This window comes from Periplaneta americana, chromosome 4 (genome assembly GCF_040183065.1).
Source record: "Periplaneta americana isolate PAMFEO1 chromosome 4, P.americana_PAMFEO1_priV1, whole genome shotgun sequence".
Lineage (NCBI taxonomy): Eukaryota > Metazoa > Arthropoda > Insecta > Blattodea > Blattidae > Periplaneta > Periplaneta americana.
The window spans coordinates 85,601,016-85,620,047 of NC_091120.1; the positions used below are offsets into that span (position 1 = coordinate 85,601,016).

The window sequence follows — 19,032 nt, forward strand, 5'->3', positions numbered from 1 at the left end:
GAACAATATCTTACAAGTAATTTCCAACTCATTTTTCATCATAATGATATAACAGACAATGCTTTTACCACTGAAGAAATAAACTTGGCAATATTAGAGCTACACAATTCTGCTACAGGAGAGGATGAAATCCATAACAGCATGCAATTGCAATTCCTGTTCTCAAACCAGGTAAAGACAAATTGGACCCTAAATCATATAGACTGATATCTTTAACATTCTGCATTTCTAAATTACTGGAACGCATTGTTCACAGAAGGTTAACCTGGAGACTTGAAACTTTCAATCTTTTAAGCCCATATCAGTTTGGCTTTAGACCATCATGTGGCACAACTGAAGCTCTATTATATTTTGCTCAAGAAATTTATAAAGGTTTCAGAGAAAAGAAGACCACATTAGCTGTAATGATGGACTTTGAAGTCACTTTTGATAATACTCCTCACAGATCCATTTTATTACAATTTATAAAACTTGGTATCAAAGGCAGGATGTTAAGATTTCTACATTCTTTTCTTAATGAAAGAACAATTCAGACCTCAGTAAATAACCATTTATCTTTATCCAAAAAAATTACAGGTGGTATACCTCAAGGTTCTGTTTCAAGCCCAAATTTATTTAATATAATGTTACATGACTTACCTGATGTTATTCCACCTGAGGTAAAAATAAGTACCGTATCTGTGCAGATGATGTTACAATATGGGCTATGAACAACGATCCAAATGAATCATTAAGAGTTATACAAACAGCTGTAAATAATATCAGTAATTGGGCATCCAAATGGAATCTATCTCACAATCAAAAACTGAATATAGCCTACTGTCTTCACAAGAAGATATAGCTTAAAAATCTATAAACCTCACATTTATTTGAATAATCAAGAAATTCAGTACAATTCAACTCCTAAGATCCGAGAATTAATTTTTGATGAAAAACTTAAATTATGGAAAACACAGTTAACTAATGTTGTTTCGTAGTGTCTACCACGATTAAATCTCTTGAAGATCGTAGCTAATAAGGAATGGAGATCAGATATCACGACAATGTGTCTGTTTTATAATGCTTATATACGATCAAAATTGACCTCTGGATTTGAAATATGTGGAGGAGCATCAGCAATTCATCTACAAAAAATTTCTGTTCTTCAAAACTCAGCCTTAAGATAATGCCTAGGGGTACCAAGACCACATCGACTTGCCCTAGAAATTGAATGTAATATTCAACCAATCAGACACTATGTATTACAAAAGAATCTAAAAATACATTTAAAATTGCAAGTCTCATCCAGATTTCAGATGTTCTTCAAACTGTCAGATAATAACCTGTGTAATTTCTATAAAATAAACAAAGAAGAAATACCAATCTAAATCACAGACACACTCCAGTTGTGAATGAAATTCCTCCATGGAAATGGGTGAATCCAGAACATAGCATACAATTCCAGGAAATCATTTCAAAAATGATCCTCCATACATTCTTAAGTTAGAAGCCATGGAACTACTCTGCAGTACATATAAGGATCACCTTCAAATTTATACGGATGGATCTCTAAATCCTAATAATGGGACATCAGGAGCAGGGTATTATATTCCAAAATATCAAGAAAGTTATTTCATACCATGTTCATCCTCCTCCAGTCTTGACACTGAATCGTTAGCTATTGATGCTGGTCTTCAGTGTGTTACTCAAAATTCTGAAGAATCTATTTGCATACTTACCGACTCCTAGGGGGCTATATTTAATATAATTAAATATGTACCAAACCTATACGCACATAGAATTATTCCAATTCAGAAACAACTAAGTAAACTAAAAAAAAAAAAACTCCAAAAGGAAATAACATTTCAATGGATACTTAGTCATACCTGGAAACGAGAAAGTCGATAATATTGCAAAACAGGCAACATATTTGCAGCCAAGACCTCTTCAAGTGATATCTCTATCCAGTGCCTTTGCAGTAAAGTCTCATTTTATAAACCTATGGATCAACAATTAGCTCTCTTCTGACAAAGGAAAAATTTTACAATCTGTACAAAAGAAATCAAATGACCTGGAAATGTACAAAAACTTGCCCAGATATGTTCAAACATTTTTAACAAGAGCCAGAACAGGTCACATTGTCACTCAGTTGTACCTACACCGATTTCACATTTCTGATAATCCTACTTGTTTGTGGTGTAATAATCGTGATGAAGATCTAGAACACATTCTTCTATACTGTCCATCCATAAACCACAAAAGAAGTAAATTAAAATCATCAGTACCAGTTGCAGAAGACACAGCCCTGCAGTATATATTGACTACACCCCAACTCTGGCTACTAGCAACAGGCATCTATAATGAACACTGATCAAAATACTCCTCATTTCTCGTGAAAAACAACAACTGAATAGACTACAGTGGACTATAGTGGACTGTATGTTGTCAGCAAACAGCTGGATACATTAAGAAGATTGATTCCTGGTATATAATCGTGAAAACTGTGTAACTAATTCAACAGTTCATAGCATAAATATGCGTAAAAAAAAATACTTTCATATTCCATCAGCAAGTTTATCGTGCTATCAAAAAGGAGTACGTTATATGGCAGTAAAAATTTTTAATAGCCTTCCTATGGATGTAAAAAATGAAACTCAAAACGTAAGATTATTTAGGGCCAAATTAAAGAAGTACCTAATTTCTCACATCTTCTATTCTGTATGTGAATTCATGACATTCAACATCGCTTCATGAAAATGATACTCAAACTTTGTGTTGTACTAGAGACTATATTGTAAACCTCTTCTGTATATATTTCAACTACACTGTGACTATAAATTAAGACTTTATAGTACTATTAAGATTTTTTTTTTAGTTTGACTTTTTCCATATTCTAGCTGTGAAGCAATATATGAATATCGTGAAATGTTAATAAATGCAATACAATACAATAACTTTTTCCAGTTAACAGTATTTCACATTCCAGTCACACAGACAGCACTTTTTAATTTTTTTATAAAGTTATGTATAGTTTACAGAAAGAGGTAAGGCATTTTAAGAACGTTTATTCTATTGTACCTGAATATAGAAATAATCACAGGTGTAATAACTCAATGAGATTGAGAACTAAACAATATGTTTTTTTTAATAATTATTCATTGATCAACACATTTAATTCTATACAGACCACTTTTAAATAAATTGAATAAACAAATACAAATACAATGTGTGACATTGAATTGAGGGCAGCCTTATATGTTTTTAATCCTATGTAGTAAATGTGATTAGCAATTTTTATTAAATTACAGTTTTCTTCTTCTTCTCATTTAAAATTGAATTCATGTATTTTTATTTGCAGCTGCTGAAGTTCTTGCAGAAACTCATCCTTTTGTTAAAACAAGGCCATTGAATCAAGCCACACATGATTCTCGACTGAAAGCACGTCGATCAGCAGAGTTTCTTCAGCCATATCGTCCCCGACCTGTAACATGTGCTGCTCTTGCACGCCGACTGGTCACTGGTGCTCTTGGTGTGAAACTCACCACAGCACGTCAAGAACGTGAGGCAGAACAGAAGCTTCTCAGGGAAGCAAGAGGTAATGTGAAAATTATTAAGTACGGAAGTAAGAATGTTTCTATATATTTATTTTGTTTTCATTATAATAATAATAATAATAATAATAATAATAATAATAATAATATATTATCATTACAGTATATTGAGGGGACTAATTTCAAATGCATATTTCTAGGCTTTTAAGAAACCCATTTATTAAACACTATGTGTAACATATAACAAAAATATAGGAGTTTAGCATTATGTTCATTATTTGAATATCACATCCATTAGATGGGCACTACTTTTAAAAGAACATTCTTGGGCTCTCTTTGTCATACTCTCCATAGTGTAGTGCAGCAAGTTGGTTGGAATGGCCTCTATCTCCCTTAGGATGTTTTCTTTGAGTTCATCAATTGTATTCCATTTTGTGGTGTACATTTTTACATTTTCTCCTTTAGGTAACCCCACAGGAAGTAGTCCGGTGGGGTTAGATCCAGGGTTCACCTGTATTATTTTTGTAGAGCATAAATTAGACTCACTGGAGAAAGTTAAAAAAGAAGAGACTAATACAGAAGTTTTGAAATGTCTGGGATTGGAAACAATAAATGCAATGTATCCTGAGGATGAATACATATCTACACCAATGGTCCACTGATGGAAGAAGGACGTTTTATAGGTGCTGGAGTTTGCAGCACACTCTTAAATTTCTACACTTCTGCAGGAAGATTAAAAACTAATGTTGATGGAGAACTAGAAGCAATATGCATTGCCATGTCCCAACTTTATGTTGCATTAAATTCATTCCACAAAATGGCTATATTTTGTGACTCCACCCCTGCTATCCAAGCCATATCAAGTCCAAAATATATACTGACATTCAAAGTTTCGGAAATCAAAACGTTGGTCAAGAGATTACAAGAAGCAGGCAAAGAAATCACACTTCAGTGAATTCCTTCTCATGTTGGTATCAAAGGAAATGGGACGGCTGATCTTCTGGCGAAAAAAGGCACGAAAATAGTTGACCCTCCACAGGAAACAACGCTATCTTTTTTTTTTTTTTTCAGCAAAATCAATAATCATTTCCAATTCTAGAAAGGAAAAATTAGACAAACTGAAAGAAATCAGCCAAGGGAAGATTTGGGGGGGGGGGGACATCATTCCGGAAACTTTCTGAAGTGAAGCAGCATTCCGTCTAACTATGGGACATGACTGCTTGGCAGAATACCTCCATCGCTTCAATATTCTGGATTCACCGAACTGTTTGCTGTGCAGAAGAAATGCCATCATGAACTGTGACCATCTTAGGAAATGTACTGCACTTCACAAATTTTGGAACAGGACAAATGGACAAATATATTGGGAGGCTAGAAGACTGATGGCTGAGTTCCAATAGTCTGGAGCATTAGATTAATAATAATAATAATAATAATAATAATAATAATAATAATAATAATAATAATAATAACAATAATAATAATAATACTAACAACAGCAATAACTATTATTATTATTATTATTATTATTATTATTATTATTATTATTATTATTATTGTTAATAATAATAATAATAATAATAATAATAATAATAATAATAATAATAATAATGTTCTATGAAAAGTTCAACGTCTGACTATTTTGCGTGAAATGAAAACAGTCAAATTATTTTCTTCTTAAATTTACCAAAGTGTCTGGATTCTTTTGGTTCATGTGGAACCATTCCAAAATTTTTTGTTGAATGAAGGGAAACTTATAAATTAGAAAAGTGTTTACAGAACAACATTGTATTTTGTTGAATGGAGAAGAACTTATAAATTAGAAAAGTGTTTACAGAACAACATTGTAGCATGTATTATAAATTAGAAAAGTGTTTACAGAACAACATTGTAGCATGTATTATAAATTAGAAAAGTGTTTACAGAACAACATTGTAGCATGTATTATAAAGTACTCAGTTGCTATATTAAGAAACCATTTATAGGTATGTGGCATTCGAGATTCTTAGCCAAAACTTGAGAGAAGAAATTATGTATATCATAATTTGTACTTATACAAATCAAACTTTGTGAATTATTCTATGTCCCATATTTTTATATTAATTAAAAAATTGTGAGTTTTATTCTGCGTTATATAGCAAGCGTGATTTGGGCCAGATTTAATAAATGAAAATATCTTTGAAGTTTCTCCTGTCCACAAAGTAATGTGAGGAAAGAAGAGCCCTCTTCTTCAAAAAGTTTGAGAAACACTGCCCTAGAATAGTGAAAATAGACTTTTTAGAAATAATGTACTTACAAGATATTCATTTATCGTCTGTCTCCATATTCTCTTCACTTGAGCCAATTCCTTCAGAATCAATTTTGTTCTAAAAGAAATTTCATACCACCATTAGCCTCACATTGACCACACGTCCCCATTGAAGTCTACTTTACTTTTCATTTTATTGACGAGTTTATTGGCTGTCGGGAATTCAGTTTTTGAGTACATGTCGAAAATTATACTACACAGAATGTTCTTATTAAAACTATCTAGTTCTGTGACTTCTTTTCAACAATTGTGATGTTTGTCATAAGACTTAAGGACCACACTATCACTACTTTTAATGACGTTGTAGCTCCACTTATTATTTTTGGATGGTGCAGAATCTGACAACACACACAGCAGTTGTATGAGCTTGGGTTCTTGCAATACTATCAGATGTACATCATGTGGGACACTGTGACTTACTTGCTTCTTTAAGAAGTACTATGCACTTTATATACCATGCCTCTGGCTTGTCTATGTAAAACCTCACACTTAGCCCTTTGTTTTTCCATACTACATTAATATCATCACATTTCCTTTCAGTGTAACTTATACTGATATTAATTTTTATTTCACGAACTTACAGAGAAAAAACTGCGTAATAAAATGCACTGAAAAGTAGTATTGCTTTTTTCTTGTTGTTTTTACACTTGTAAGGGTATTTTCTTTGTCATTGATGTATTGTTTGATAAATGAGCTATTACTGAAAATCGTTTCTTCTCCATTATAGTCGGTAGTTTATGATTGCCAGGGGCAGGTATTTATGGAGATTAATTTCATTTGTGTTTTTTAATATTGGTGTTGGCAGAGATTGTTGGAGATTAATTTGCACTCTTGGCAGGGATTAATGGAAATTTTGGAAAATTCAATTATTTTGGAATTCGAGTATTAACTCAATATGAATAATACTTTCCAAATTATTAACATTCAAGGTTCGTTGGATTCTGGTAAAGGTGCGGTATGGCCAATATGACAGTATCTGTTGGATTGAGACTGTATTTAACACATTCATTAAAAACTAAAAAAACTTGCAGCTCTCAAATTAACACTTTCAAACTATTAGTGAAATGTATGATTTGAGGCTTTCTCGGCGTTGGTTTGCTAATATGTTTTCGCGGGATATCAGCCGAGTTAAGATTTTGGAATGCTCCAAGCTTTCGACTGCTATCTCTGCAGCCATCTTCAGGGAAGTGATGTCCGAACAGAAAGTCGAAAGGTTATATAGATGTTAGGCTGTCTCAGGTGAAACGAGATTGGTTGGCGGATCGGCCAATCCGGGGCCGGGAATTGTCATCGCTCGTAAGCTCCGCCCCTCCCGGGATTACTGCGTGAAGTTTGGCGGGCGGCGAGCCCTGTTCCGCCGGTTGGAATCGGTTGCCGTCCTCGGTCCGTGATCTTCATGACCTTGATTGTAAGAGGGCCTGAGTTGGTCTAAGGCCGGTGTCCATGCCTGACTGAGCTGGAGTCCACTGTCTCTGTTAAAGTTGTTTTTCTCCAGCTTGATCTCTATGGCCTCCTTGATTGTACGATCCCAGTAGTGGCTTGATTTGTTAATGACCTTGGTGTGGTCAAACAGTATTTTATGCTCCTTTTCTATGCTGTGTTGCGCCACTGCAGAATCAAAGAACATAAGAGGAACCTGAGGCTGTATTACCCGGAAAAATCTGCAGTGGCGCAACACAGCATAGAAAAGGAGCATAAAATACTGTTTGACCACACCAAGGTCATTAACAAATCAAGCCACTACTGGGATCGTACAATCAAGGAGGCCATAGAGATCAAGCTGGAGAAAAACAACTTTAACAGAGACAGTGGACTCCAGCTCAGTCAGGCATGGGCACCGGCCTTAGACCAACTCAGGCCCTCTTACAATCAAGGTCATGAAGATCACGGACCGAGGACGGCAACCGATTCCAACCGGCGGAACAGGGCTCGCCGCCCGCCAAACTTCACGCAGTAATCCCGGGAGGGGCGGAGCTTACGAGCGATGACAATTCCCGGCCCCGGATTGGCCGATCCGCCAACCAATCTCGTTTCACCTGAGACAGCCTAACATCTATATAACCTTTCGACTTTCTGTTCGGACATCACTTCCCTGAAGATGGCTGCAGAGATAGCAGTCGAAAGCTTGGAGCATTCCAAAATCTTAACTCGGCTGATATCCTTCGAAAACGTATTAGTGAAATGTTGAATTCTCCTCTTTTGAGTTCACTAATGTAACCAGAACATCTGGAATACCATGTAATATAGCCTACTTGGAGATATAACAAATTCAAGTAAAAAAAAATCTGGAAAAAGCTCAGAATATGAAATTTGCTATAAAACGATGCAATAGTAATAATTCGCGAATGTGTTCATATTTCGCTATTACAACTTCATTTCACGATTTATCGCTATTGTTTTATCCACATATTATTAATCTGAAAATCTTAATTCGTGAAGTTTGTAAAAAATCTATTGTATATCTATTATGTCGTGATTTTCGCGGTCTCCATAAATACCCAGCCCTGATAATGGCCATTACAGCATTTTAAGCATATAGTGCATAATTTAAGATGTTAATGATAAATTTGCTGCTCCAATTCATTATATTTAATGTCAAAGTTATACTGAATTTATGCTCTGTAAATTACATCATCATCATCTCTAATATGTGAAACTATAACTGTTTGTCTTAAGAAGTATATATTTGTATAGCGTTATTGGCATCATCATCATCATCATCCTCATCATCATCATCATCATCATCATCATCATCATCATAGTCACCACCACCACCACCACCACAATAACCCACGACCTGCCACAACATATTCATATCTCTTCTTCTTCATTGATTTGTCGAATAATTCTGTAAATTAAATATTGGCATTTTTTTTTACAAAAAAATCAGAGTAATATTTGATAAAATAATACAAAATATTATATATCCCCTCATACAACCATGCTGTTTGACCGTCCTTCCTTTTATTTTTATTAAATCAAATTATGTATGGTACACTTTGTCATATTACGCAACCTACAAATTATAGGAAGTTTTAATAAATAATACAGTAAAATCCCTCATAACTGGCACCCAAATAACCAGCAATACCAAAACAACGAGACTTTTGACTGGGCCAAAAAGAAAATTAAATCTGCCACATTGCCACAGCCTGGGCCGTCAATTTTGCCACATTACGAAGTTCACACGAACTTTCATTTTCAGTGAATATTTGAACCTAAAATTAGTGTATTATTTGTGTTGTGTGATGTGTTTTAATAAAGAAACTCCACACAGTTATGTTTATTTAATTATGTTTGGTCCATCAATGTTGCCACATTACGAAGTTCACATGAACTTTCATTTTGAATGAATATTCGAACCTAAAATTAATGTACGTATTATTTGTGTTGTGTGGTGTGTTTTAATAAAGAAAATCCACACAGTTTTCATGTTTATTTTGTCGCTGTTTGGATCGTCAGTGTTGCCACATTAGGAAGTTCGAATGAACTTTAATTTTCAGTGAATATTCGAACCTAGAATTAGTGTATTATTTGTGTTGTGTGATGTGTTTTATTAAGGAAAATCCCCACAGTTTTTATGTTTATTCAGTTATGAGCAAGTGATAGAGAAATAAGTTTCATATGGCTGCAGTTTCAATATTTGGCCCCATGAAACACGAGCTTTTTTTTTGTATACACCAGTATTTATTCAATTATCCGGCAAAATCTCGTATCCGGAACTAGCCTGGTCCCTTTGGTACCAGTTAAGAGGGATTGTACTGTATAAATATGGGGAAACAAAACATATTAATGATAGGTCGAAATTAGCTTATTTTCTAATGCTAATTTCTTTCATAGAAAATTACTTCATGTTAGGGCACATTGTGTAATACTTCTGATGTTTTGGCAAAATTAAGTAGAAGTTCTTGTGTAATGTTTTGTTTTGCAGAACAAAAAAGATTAGCAGCACAACAAAGAGATAAAGCCTGGGAAGGTACAATAGGTGAGAAGTGAGTGTTTGGATTCTTCAGATGAAATGAACTGCAGAGATAATGGTAGGTAATGAATTAAAATATGGTGATTTTAAATTCTTCGAGACTGATAAATTTTATGATTTTACATACTTTTTTAGTAAGAATTCACTAATGTAAATCAATTCAACATGACATATTTTAGACATTTTTGCATTATTTCGTCTATGACAAACTATCGATTTCCTTTTTTTGAGATCTATATAATATAGATGTTTTTTGAGACAGAATTTCTTGTATTTTGACTTGATGAAATTATTTTATCTTATCACGATTTTGCTACAGAGCACCGAAACATAATAAATGGATTTAAATGAACATATTATGATAGAGGAATCACTACAGAGCGTAAATTCTGCTGATGAATATTTGTTGGAAGATAGGACTTGAATAAAATCATTTGTAACTCATAGACTGATATTTAACTTTTAGTGTTATCTTTGCATTCAACTATAATTTCGGGATTTAAAAGCTTTTTAATATATTTGTTTTAGTACTTATGAATTTTGACAAACACAATAATTGAAGAACATTTTTTCAAAAGTCACTAATCACCCCAAACTAAATTTGTGAGAAAATGTGTGTTTTTTTTTTTATAAGATCAGAAAGTATTAACCCCAAGTATTTTATTTTACTATCATATTGCGTCTTTTTCCTAGCATTATAATATCGGATGGCAGGATGTTTTGGACCAGGAAGATAAGATATTGCATTGACTAAGTATTCAACTAATTCTCGATGAAATATCAAAGGAATCCATGTCAGAATGCAGTAATATGCCTACTGTTAATCTTTTCTCAAATTCTATAATAGCCTTAAAATATTAGTACTATTTTCATTACTAATATTTCTTTCAACATTTTAATTTCCAAATCTGTGCTTCAGTGGCTGGCCATAATATCTTTGAAAAATATTGGAGTGCAGGAGGTCAAATGACTTTATTGTCAAACGCCTGGCATTAGAAAACAACATTTTAATTTCCTCTTATTAGAATTCGTTTTTATTATTAAAATTTAAAACTCGGTTTCATTCTGGTAGTATAATTCACACCACTTACGTTTCATTGTAATCTCTGCCCACAGGGATCTTTATTAACTTTTCGCGCTTTAAATAACTAATAACTTACTCTTCTTCTAATATACTGTACATTTTACACTGTTCATCTAAATATAAAATGCTGCAGTCATTGTATGTTGCGTATTCTGTTATGCTTATAATGTAGTTGACATTTATCGACTTTTGCTTTAAATGATTGAGAGCGAATATTGAGTTTTGCAAAAGATCACAGTTTTCATTGCCTTATAACTGCAGCAATAATTAACTTTTGCTGAAACTGATTTCATAGGAATATGTAACTCAAATGTTTACATGTAACCACAAAAACTCAATTTTGAAAATTTTGGCGTTTAACGACTTTTGAAAAAATGCTTCTCAATTAGTAACAGTTTGTGATGTAACTTGTTTTTTATCATGATGTAATAATTTTACCATTTATTGGTATAATGAAATTTATACAAATGGCTGTCATAAATGCAGTTACCTGCCTCAAATAGTCATGGACAGAATTTAAGACAATATTCGTCAGAAAGAATTAAGTTTTTCCAAATGGTAGTTTCCTCAACATGAAGTTCTCCATTTGCTCGTTTACATTAGTACGTATTTGTATGTATAAATACAATTTGACTGTAAATGCAGCACATCACTTACAACTATTGTATTCACAAACATGTTGTTGCTGTTCAGTCATGGAACCATCTGAATTTCTTTAAGTAAACGTCCAGAGTGAAAGCAATCACCTCTTGTCACAATAGGTATTGATTTAAAGAATTATTTGGTATTATTTACTTATGGCTTTTAAGGAACCCAAGGTTCATTGCCGTCCTCACATAAGTCCGCCATCGGTCCCTATCCTGAGCAAGATTAATCCAGTCTCTACCATCATATCCCATCTCCCTCAAATCCATTTTAATAAATTCCTCCCATCTACGTCTCGACCTCCTCAAAGGTCTTATTCCCTCCAGTCTCCAACTAATACTGGATTCGCCCATACATGCTACATGGCTTGCCCATCTCAAACATCTGGATTTAATGTTCCAAATTATGTTACATGAAGAATGAAATACGAGTACATGCAGTTCTCCATTATGTAACTTTCTCCATTCTCCTGTAACTTCATTGCTCTTAGCCCCAAATATTTTCCTAAGCACCTTATTCTCAAACCCCCTTAACCTCTGTTCCTCTCTCAAAGTGGGAGTCCAAGTTGCACAATCATAAAGAACAACTAGTAATATAACTGTTTTATAAATTCTAACTTTCACATTTTTTGACAGCAGACTGGATGATAAAAGCTTCTCAACCGAATAATAACAGGCATTTCCCATATTTATTCCGTGTTTAATTTCCTCCCGAGTATCATTTATATTTGTTACTGTTGCTCCAAGATATTTGAACTTCTCCACCTCTTCAAAAGATAAATTTCCAAATTTTATATTTCCATTTCGTACAATATTCTCGTCACGAGACATAATCATATACTTTGTCTTTTCGGGATTTACTTCCAAACCTATCTCTTTACTTGCTTCAAGTAAAATTTCCACGTTTCCCTAATAGTTTGTGGATTTTCTCCTAACATATTCACGTCATCCGCATAAACAAGGAGCTGACGTAACCTGTTCAATTCCAAACCTTATGTGTTATCCTGGACTTTCCTAATGGCATATCCTAGAGCTAAGTTAAAAAGTAAAGGTGATAGTGTATCCCTTGCTTTAACCCGCAATGAATTGGAAAAGCATCTGACAGAAACTGGCCTATACAGACTCTGCTGTACATTTCATTGAGATACATTTTAATTAATCAAACTAGTTTCTTGAGAATACCAAATTCAATAAGAATATTATATAAAACTTCTCTCTTAACCGAGTCATATGCCTTTATGAAATCTATGAATAACTGTTGTACTGTACCCTTATACTCCCATTTTTTCTCCAATATCTGTCGAATACAAAAAATCTGATCAGTAGTCGATCTATTATGCCTAAATCCACACTGATGATCCCCAGTAATTTCATCTACATATGGAGTTAGTCTTCTCAAAAGAATACTGGACAACATTTTGCACGATGACAACAAAAGTAATATTCCTCGAAAGTTACTACTGTCTTGTCCTCCTTTTTAAAGATAGGTACAATTATGGACTCCTTCCATTGTTCTGGTACAATTTCCTTTTCCCAAATAGTAAGTACAAGCTTATAAATTTCGCTAGATAATATGCTTCCACCCTCTTGTATTAATTCTGCTGGAATTTGATCGATTCCCTGGAGACTTGTAATTTTTCAGCTTTTCTATCGCAATTTCGACTTCAGAAAGTGTGGGTTCGGGTATAAATGGCTCAGCAGTTTGTGTTTGAATTTCGTCCTAATCATTTCTGTTATTATTATTTGGTATTGGTTTTGCAAAACTCTGATATAAATCTGGTGCTATGGTACCAGTATTATGTTTGATGCTAATATACAGGTTGTTCTGCCATGAAACCAACATGCTTTGCCAGCATGTGTGGATGGTCATTCCAGGCAAGAGAGTTTATATACACCATGGATCAATTGGGCTTCGTTCACAAGATAATAGACTGAAACGTCAATGCATTGGAGTTATCATACTAATACGTGAAATGCCTGGTTTGACACCTGTGAGGTTTCTCAGTTGTTTGTTACTCACTTACATTAGCAAAAGTTGCGGAAAGGGAACTAACGAACTACGTGGAGATGTAAATAAAAAAAAAGTATGCATGTCCCTCATTCCTTTTCCAGTTCCGACTGCAATTCCAGTGCTTTACCTCCCATTGTACTGAGAGGGTACATTATCATTGTCACTGATAATGTCATTGTCATAGGCTGCTATACTTGGTGGATGTAAATAACATAAGTTTTTATGTCTGTGCGCCTTGAGTGAAAAGATTGTATGGTAAAATGGCTGGGATATATTGAAATAAGAAATATGCTGACTTGCTGTTTGTGTAAGGCTTTTGCAATGGGAATGGACGTGCTGTTGTTAAGGAATACCGAGTGTGACATCCACAACATAGGGTCCCTCATCATTCCTGTCCACGAATACTGAACATCTGGTACAGAGGCATGATGGAGTTTTTCTAAGTGCTGTAAAATGAAACCTGACCTCAAGTGTGTGAAGACTGTCACGAACAACAGGTGTTGCAACCACGCAAGTGTGGTGAATTCTACATTCTGATTGTCTTTATCCATATCATCTGCAGATAATTCAGCACTTACTGTCTGGTGATATTCGCTTCGAGTGGCATTTTGTGAGTGGGTTAAAACCAGTGTGAATGTTACTTGGTACATCCTATTCAATGATGAAGTTACATTCACCCATAATGATATTAATAACATCTAAAATTCCCACATGTTTGCTCATAAGAATTCACATGCTGTAACATTTCGTAGTTTCCAACATAGGTTCTCTGTCAGTGTGGTGTGGATTAGTAGGCAGTTATATGATTGGACTGAATTTCCTTTAAGAATGTTTAACAGAAGCAGCATATGCTGATTTTATATAAAATCATCTAACCCTTTATTTAGATGATGTGACACTAGCAACATGCCAGCGTCTCGTCACATACATACGTGACTAGACAGATAATTGAGATGTTTCCCAGTCAGTGGATTCAATGAGGGGGACCAGTACCATGGCCTCCTCAATATGCCAATGGATTTCTTCCTGTGGGAGTGAATGAAATTCAGAGTGTACTTGCATGGAAAGTCAGAAATACGAGAACTGTTTGTACATGTGAAAACAGAAGCTGCACCTATCATGACATTGCTGATATTGTTCTGGATGCAATTATTGGAGGAACACAACACGCCATGTTTACAGCACTGTGGTCAGCAATGTGAACAATATCTGTGCACGGGAGGATGTTTTACTGAGTTCCAATGTAGTGATTGTAATTGTAATATGATTTTATATCAATAAATCAAATGATTATTGCATGGAAATCAGCTTTCATGGGGCCTTGTACAACACAGTGCTCATTCCTTTGGAATGAAGCCAAATTGACTCATGGTGTACATTATGAACTCTTGCTTAGAATGACTATCTTAATACACAAAGCTGTCGGTTTTGTGATGGAACATCTTGTATGCAAAACATACTTCTTTTCTACATTTCGATTTATTGGTCTTTAGTCTTTATGTGTGACAGAAATAAATTGCAGATCGATAGTTTACTCTGTATATTATGTCCGGAAGAACAGCATTAGTATGTCTATGTAGACACACACATACACATGTATAGGAGAAACTGTTTATGTTGTTGCCATATTTATCTTCAAATTTAATGTTGATGTGTAATCTTTATCATACAGACATACAACATATATGGAAATTGGGTTTTGACGTGTTCCATGTCAGCAATTTCAACTGCTTTTCTGCGTTAAGGATATTGCAGCCATATTGAACGAGGATTAAGCTTGTGTAGAATTGAGATTGTAACAACCCAGAATGTAACCTTTAAATTTGTTTAATCCACTGATATAATGGTTTTTAAAATAACAATACCTGTATATGAAATACATTTTGAGTTAGAGCAAGGCATAATCCATTATGTAATTGAAAATAGACATTGGAAAGACAGTTGCATTAAACAGGGAAGAGTAATGAGATATGTAATAAGTGGGAACGGATTTTTAGGTCCTGAAAGTTAAAAATTACATTGAGTATACTTGAGTGGATATGGTGTCGGTTAGAACCATTGTGAGTCCATGGAGAGTGAATCTAGTGGCATGCTTGTTATTTGTAAATAATGATTGAGGCTGTCCATTTGAACTTGCATTTGAAAAACAAGCATCATCTACTGAAACCACCCACAAGTGTACATCAATGAAAGCTGTTGCCAATAGTATAGAACAACTCAAACTTCATCAGTTAAACAGTTAATCAGTTTTTTTTTAAATTTCAGAAAGGAATTTATCTATTTATTTATTTAAATTTAAATATACAGAATAAAAAATATAATTACAAACAAACAAGAGAAATAGAAATAAAATAATACAAACAATATAAAACAGGAGATACAGTAGTATTAACAAAATTTGAGACCGAATGAGTAGCGCTCGTGTTCGGTCGCAGTTCAGATATAATATTAATAGGCCTATAAGAGAATATAAAATAAAATAAAATAGGAAATAGAATTCAAATTACAGTTACAGAAATTATATAATACAATATTAATATAAGAGAAATATAGAAAATAAAAAAATAATAATAATAAAAATAAATAAGTAAAACAAAATAGGAACTAAAATTTAAATTACAGTGGCAATGGCATTAGCCTATATAATATAATATTAACACTAGAGAAGAATAATATCGCACGTGAAAAGTAGGACAATATATATATATATTTCAAAATTATAGAATACAAATATAATATAGGTTGATTAATTCATACACATAGACTATAAATTTATTTAATCAAATTGAAGATATTAACACGTTTCTAATTTTCTTGTTATATGTTAGTGGGTTACATGTTAGAAGTTCTGGGTGTAATTTAGTTAAAGCATTGTACAACCGAGGGCCAAAATTAATGCTATGCTTTAGACCAGCAGATGTGAGACATTTAGGTTCTACTAATGTTAAATTAATATTTCGTCTTGTGTCATAATTATGTGTCTGTAATACAAACTTATTACGATTTTTATGATAAAATTTTAACAGCGTATTCTTATAAATTTGTTCAATATTAAATACATTAAATTCAGAATAAATTAATTTAGTTGGATAATCGAAATGTTTCTTCAAACAAATTTTAATTATTCCTTTTTGTAGTACATTTAATGGACTAAGATTAATTTTTGTACTTCCACCCCAAACAATTATACCATATTGAATGATAGACTGAATAATGGCCAAATAAACATTTCGTAGAACTCTAATGGGTAAGTAGCATCGAAGATTAACGAATTTATAAATTGTTTTATGAAGCTTCTTACAAAGATAAGTAATGTGATGAGACCATTTTAAATTCTGATCAATAATGATACCCAGATATTTGACATACGTGGCTTCTTTCAATGGTGGACATTTACAACTTTTGGGATCTAAACAATTTTCACTGTGTATTATTAATCTATATTCATCGCTAAATTTTAAATTTTGAACACTGGCAGCTGTTAACGAAAAAGGAACTGAAGTTAGTTTAGATATATTTAAAGAAAGGAAGTTGGAATTAAGCCATTTTTTAACAATATTAGCACCTATATTAGCATTTCTATATAGTTCTTGCCAAGAAAAACCACTGAAAATAACTACTGTATCATCCGCATATGAATATATAGATCCATTAAATTTTTCTAAATTTATATTTAGCAGATCATTAACATATATTAGAAATAAAATAGGTCCCAAAATTGTTCCTTGCGGTACACCTATATCAATATATTTGTTTTCACTAAATTGATCTTCAGTTTTGGTCATTTGCCTTCTGTTACTAAAATATGATTGGAATAATTTTAAAACTATACCTCTAACTCCAATAGTATGTAGTTTGTCCAAAAGTAAATTATGATTGATAGAGTCAAAAGCTTTCCGTAGATCCAAGAAAATACCCAAACATTTGTTTCCGATATCTAGTTCATTGATAATTTTTCCAGTAACATTAATAAGAGCATCATCAGTAGAAATATTATTGCGGAAACCAAACTGATTTTTAGAGAGGATTTTATGTTTTTCTAAATAATTTATTAATCTATTCTTTAAACATTTTTCAAGCAATTTGGAAAATGTTGGAAGTAAAGATATAGGTCTATAGTTATTTAAATTATTTTTATCTCCAGATTTGTATATTGGAATTACTATGGCACATTTCAAAACATCTGGGAATATACCTTGCACAAAACATAAGTTAAAAATATGAACCATGGGTTTTGATATATATTTGATAATAATTTTGAAAGTATTATTCTTAATTCCATCTATACCAGAAGCAACATTATTTTTTAATTTCTTAACCAAAATAATAATTTCATCTTCAGTTACAGGGAAAAGAAACATGGAGGAAGCTAAATGTTCATCTTGTGTCTCATTTTGTAGAGAAGAGTTAAAATTTGACGTATTAATGTTAGAAGTAACTTTGTGTCCTATCTCTGAAAAATAATTATTAAATTCGTTTGCAATCTCTTTTCTGCAATTTAATATTTAACCCTTATCGTTTTTTAACTCCTTGATTGGCTGTTTATTTTGTACATTTACATCTGTAGCTTCATTTATAACTTGCCAGAATTTTTTAGGTTCATTTTTGTATCTATCAAATTTGGATTCATAATATTTAATTTTCGTTTTTCGAATGATAAGTTAACATATTTCTATATGCTCTGTAGTAATTTTTTAGTTGTACGTTACTTGGATTCTTTTTAACTTTTAAAGCAAGTTTGTCTCTTGTATGAATAGAATTAATAATGCCGGCCATGATCCAGGGTTTTATTTTCTTGAATTTATTAGAAATTTTCTGATTACTGTTTATAATAGTGTTTTTATCTATATATTTTATGATTAAATTGTAGAAAATTTGAAAACAGGCATTGGCATCATTACAATTATAGACCGATTCCCAGGTTTCTTTTAGAAAATCTGTAATCAAATCAGGATAATTCGCGGGTGCTCGTGTAAAGGGGGTTAAGTCAAATTGCAAGGTATGTAAACTTCTCTCCTTTGGTACTGAACAAAACCCCTTTGTCACAAAATATGGAGCACTGTAACTGCATCAAAGATGGAAGAATGACTTAACCCTTTTAACACAAGAGAAAAGTAATTGTGGATAGTTCAAATCTGTACTTATTCCAGTTTAGCCAAGTCAACTTAACCCCCTTTACACGAGCACCCGCGAATTAATTTGTTGCATATTTTGTGATGAGAGAGTAACAGACGGCCTGGAATTGTATTCATTGTTAGACATTTTTAATAAACTAAAAACAATATAATGATCGGTAATAGCACTAGATAGAACGCCAGGTATGAAGTTCCAATTATTTTGAGTTTTTAGAAATATATGGTCGATGCACGTGCCAGAAATTATTGAAGGCCTAGTGATGGCATTTAAATATTTTACAAAACCATGTTCATGGAAAACATTCATGTATTTACTGCCAATTAAATCTATACTATTTTCT

General features: G+C 33.0%; 1 protein-coding gene across 1 annotated transcript in view; it reads left to right on the plus strand.

Annotated features, from left to right (window-relative positions):
- The window catches only part of LOC138698011 (coiled-coil domain-containing protein R3HCC1L), a 97,948-nt gene that overhangs the window by 51,261 nt on the left and 27,655 nt on the right, over nucleotides 1–19,032 (plus strand). The window contains exons 7-8 of the mRNA XM_069823688.1: nucleotides 3,338–3,574; nucleotides 9,770–9,875. Coding sequence (XP_069679789.1) covers nucleotides 3,338–3,574; nucleotides 9,770–9,834 — 302 coding nt within the window. The 3' untranslated portion in view covers nucleotides 9,835–9,875. The remainder of the gene's footprint in view (nucleotides 1–3,337; nucleotides 3,575–9,769; nucleotides 9,876–19,032) is intronic.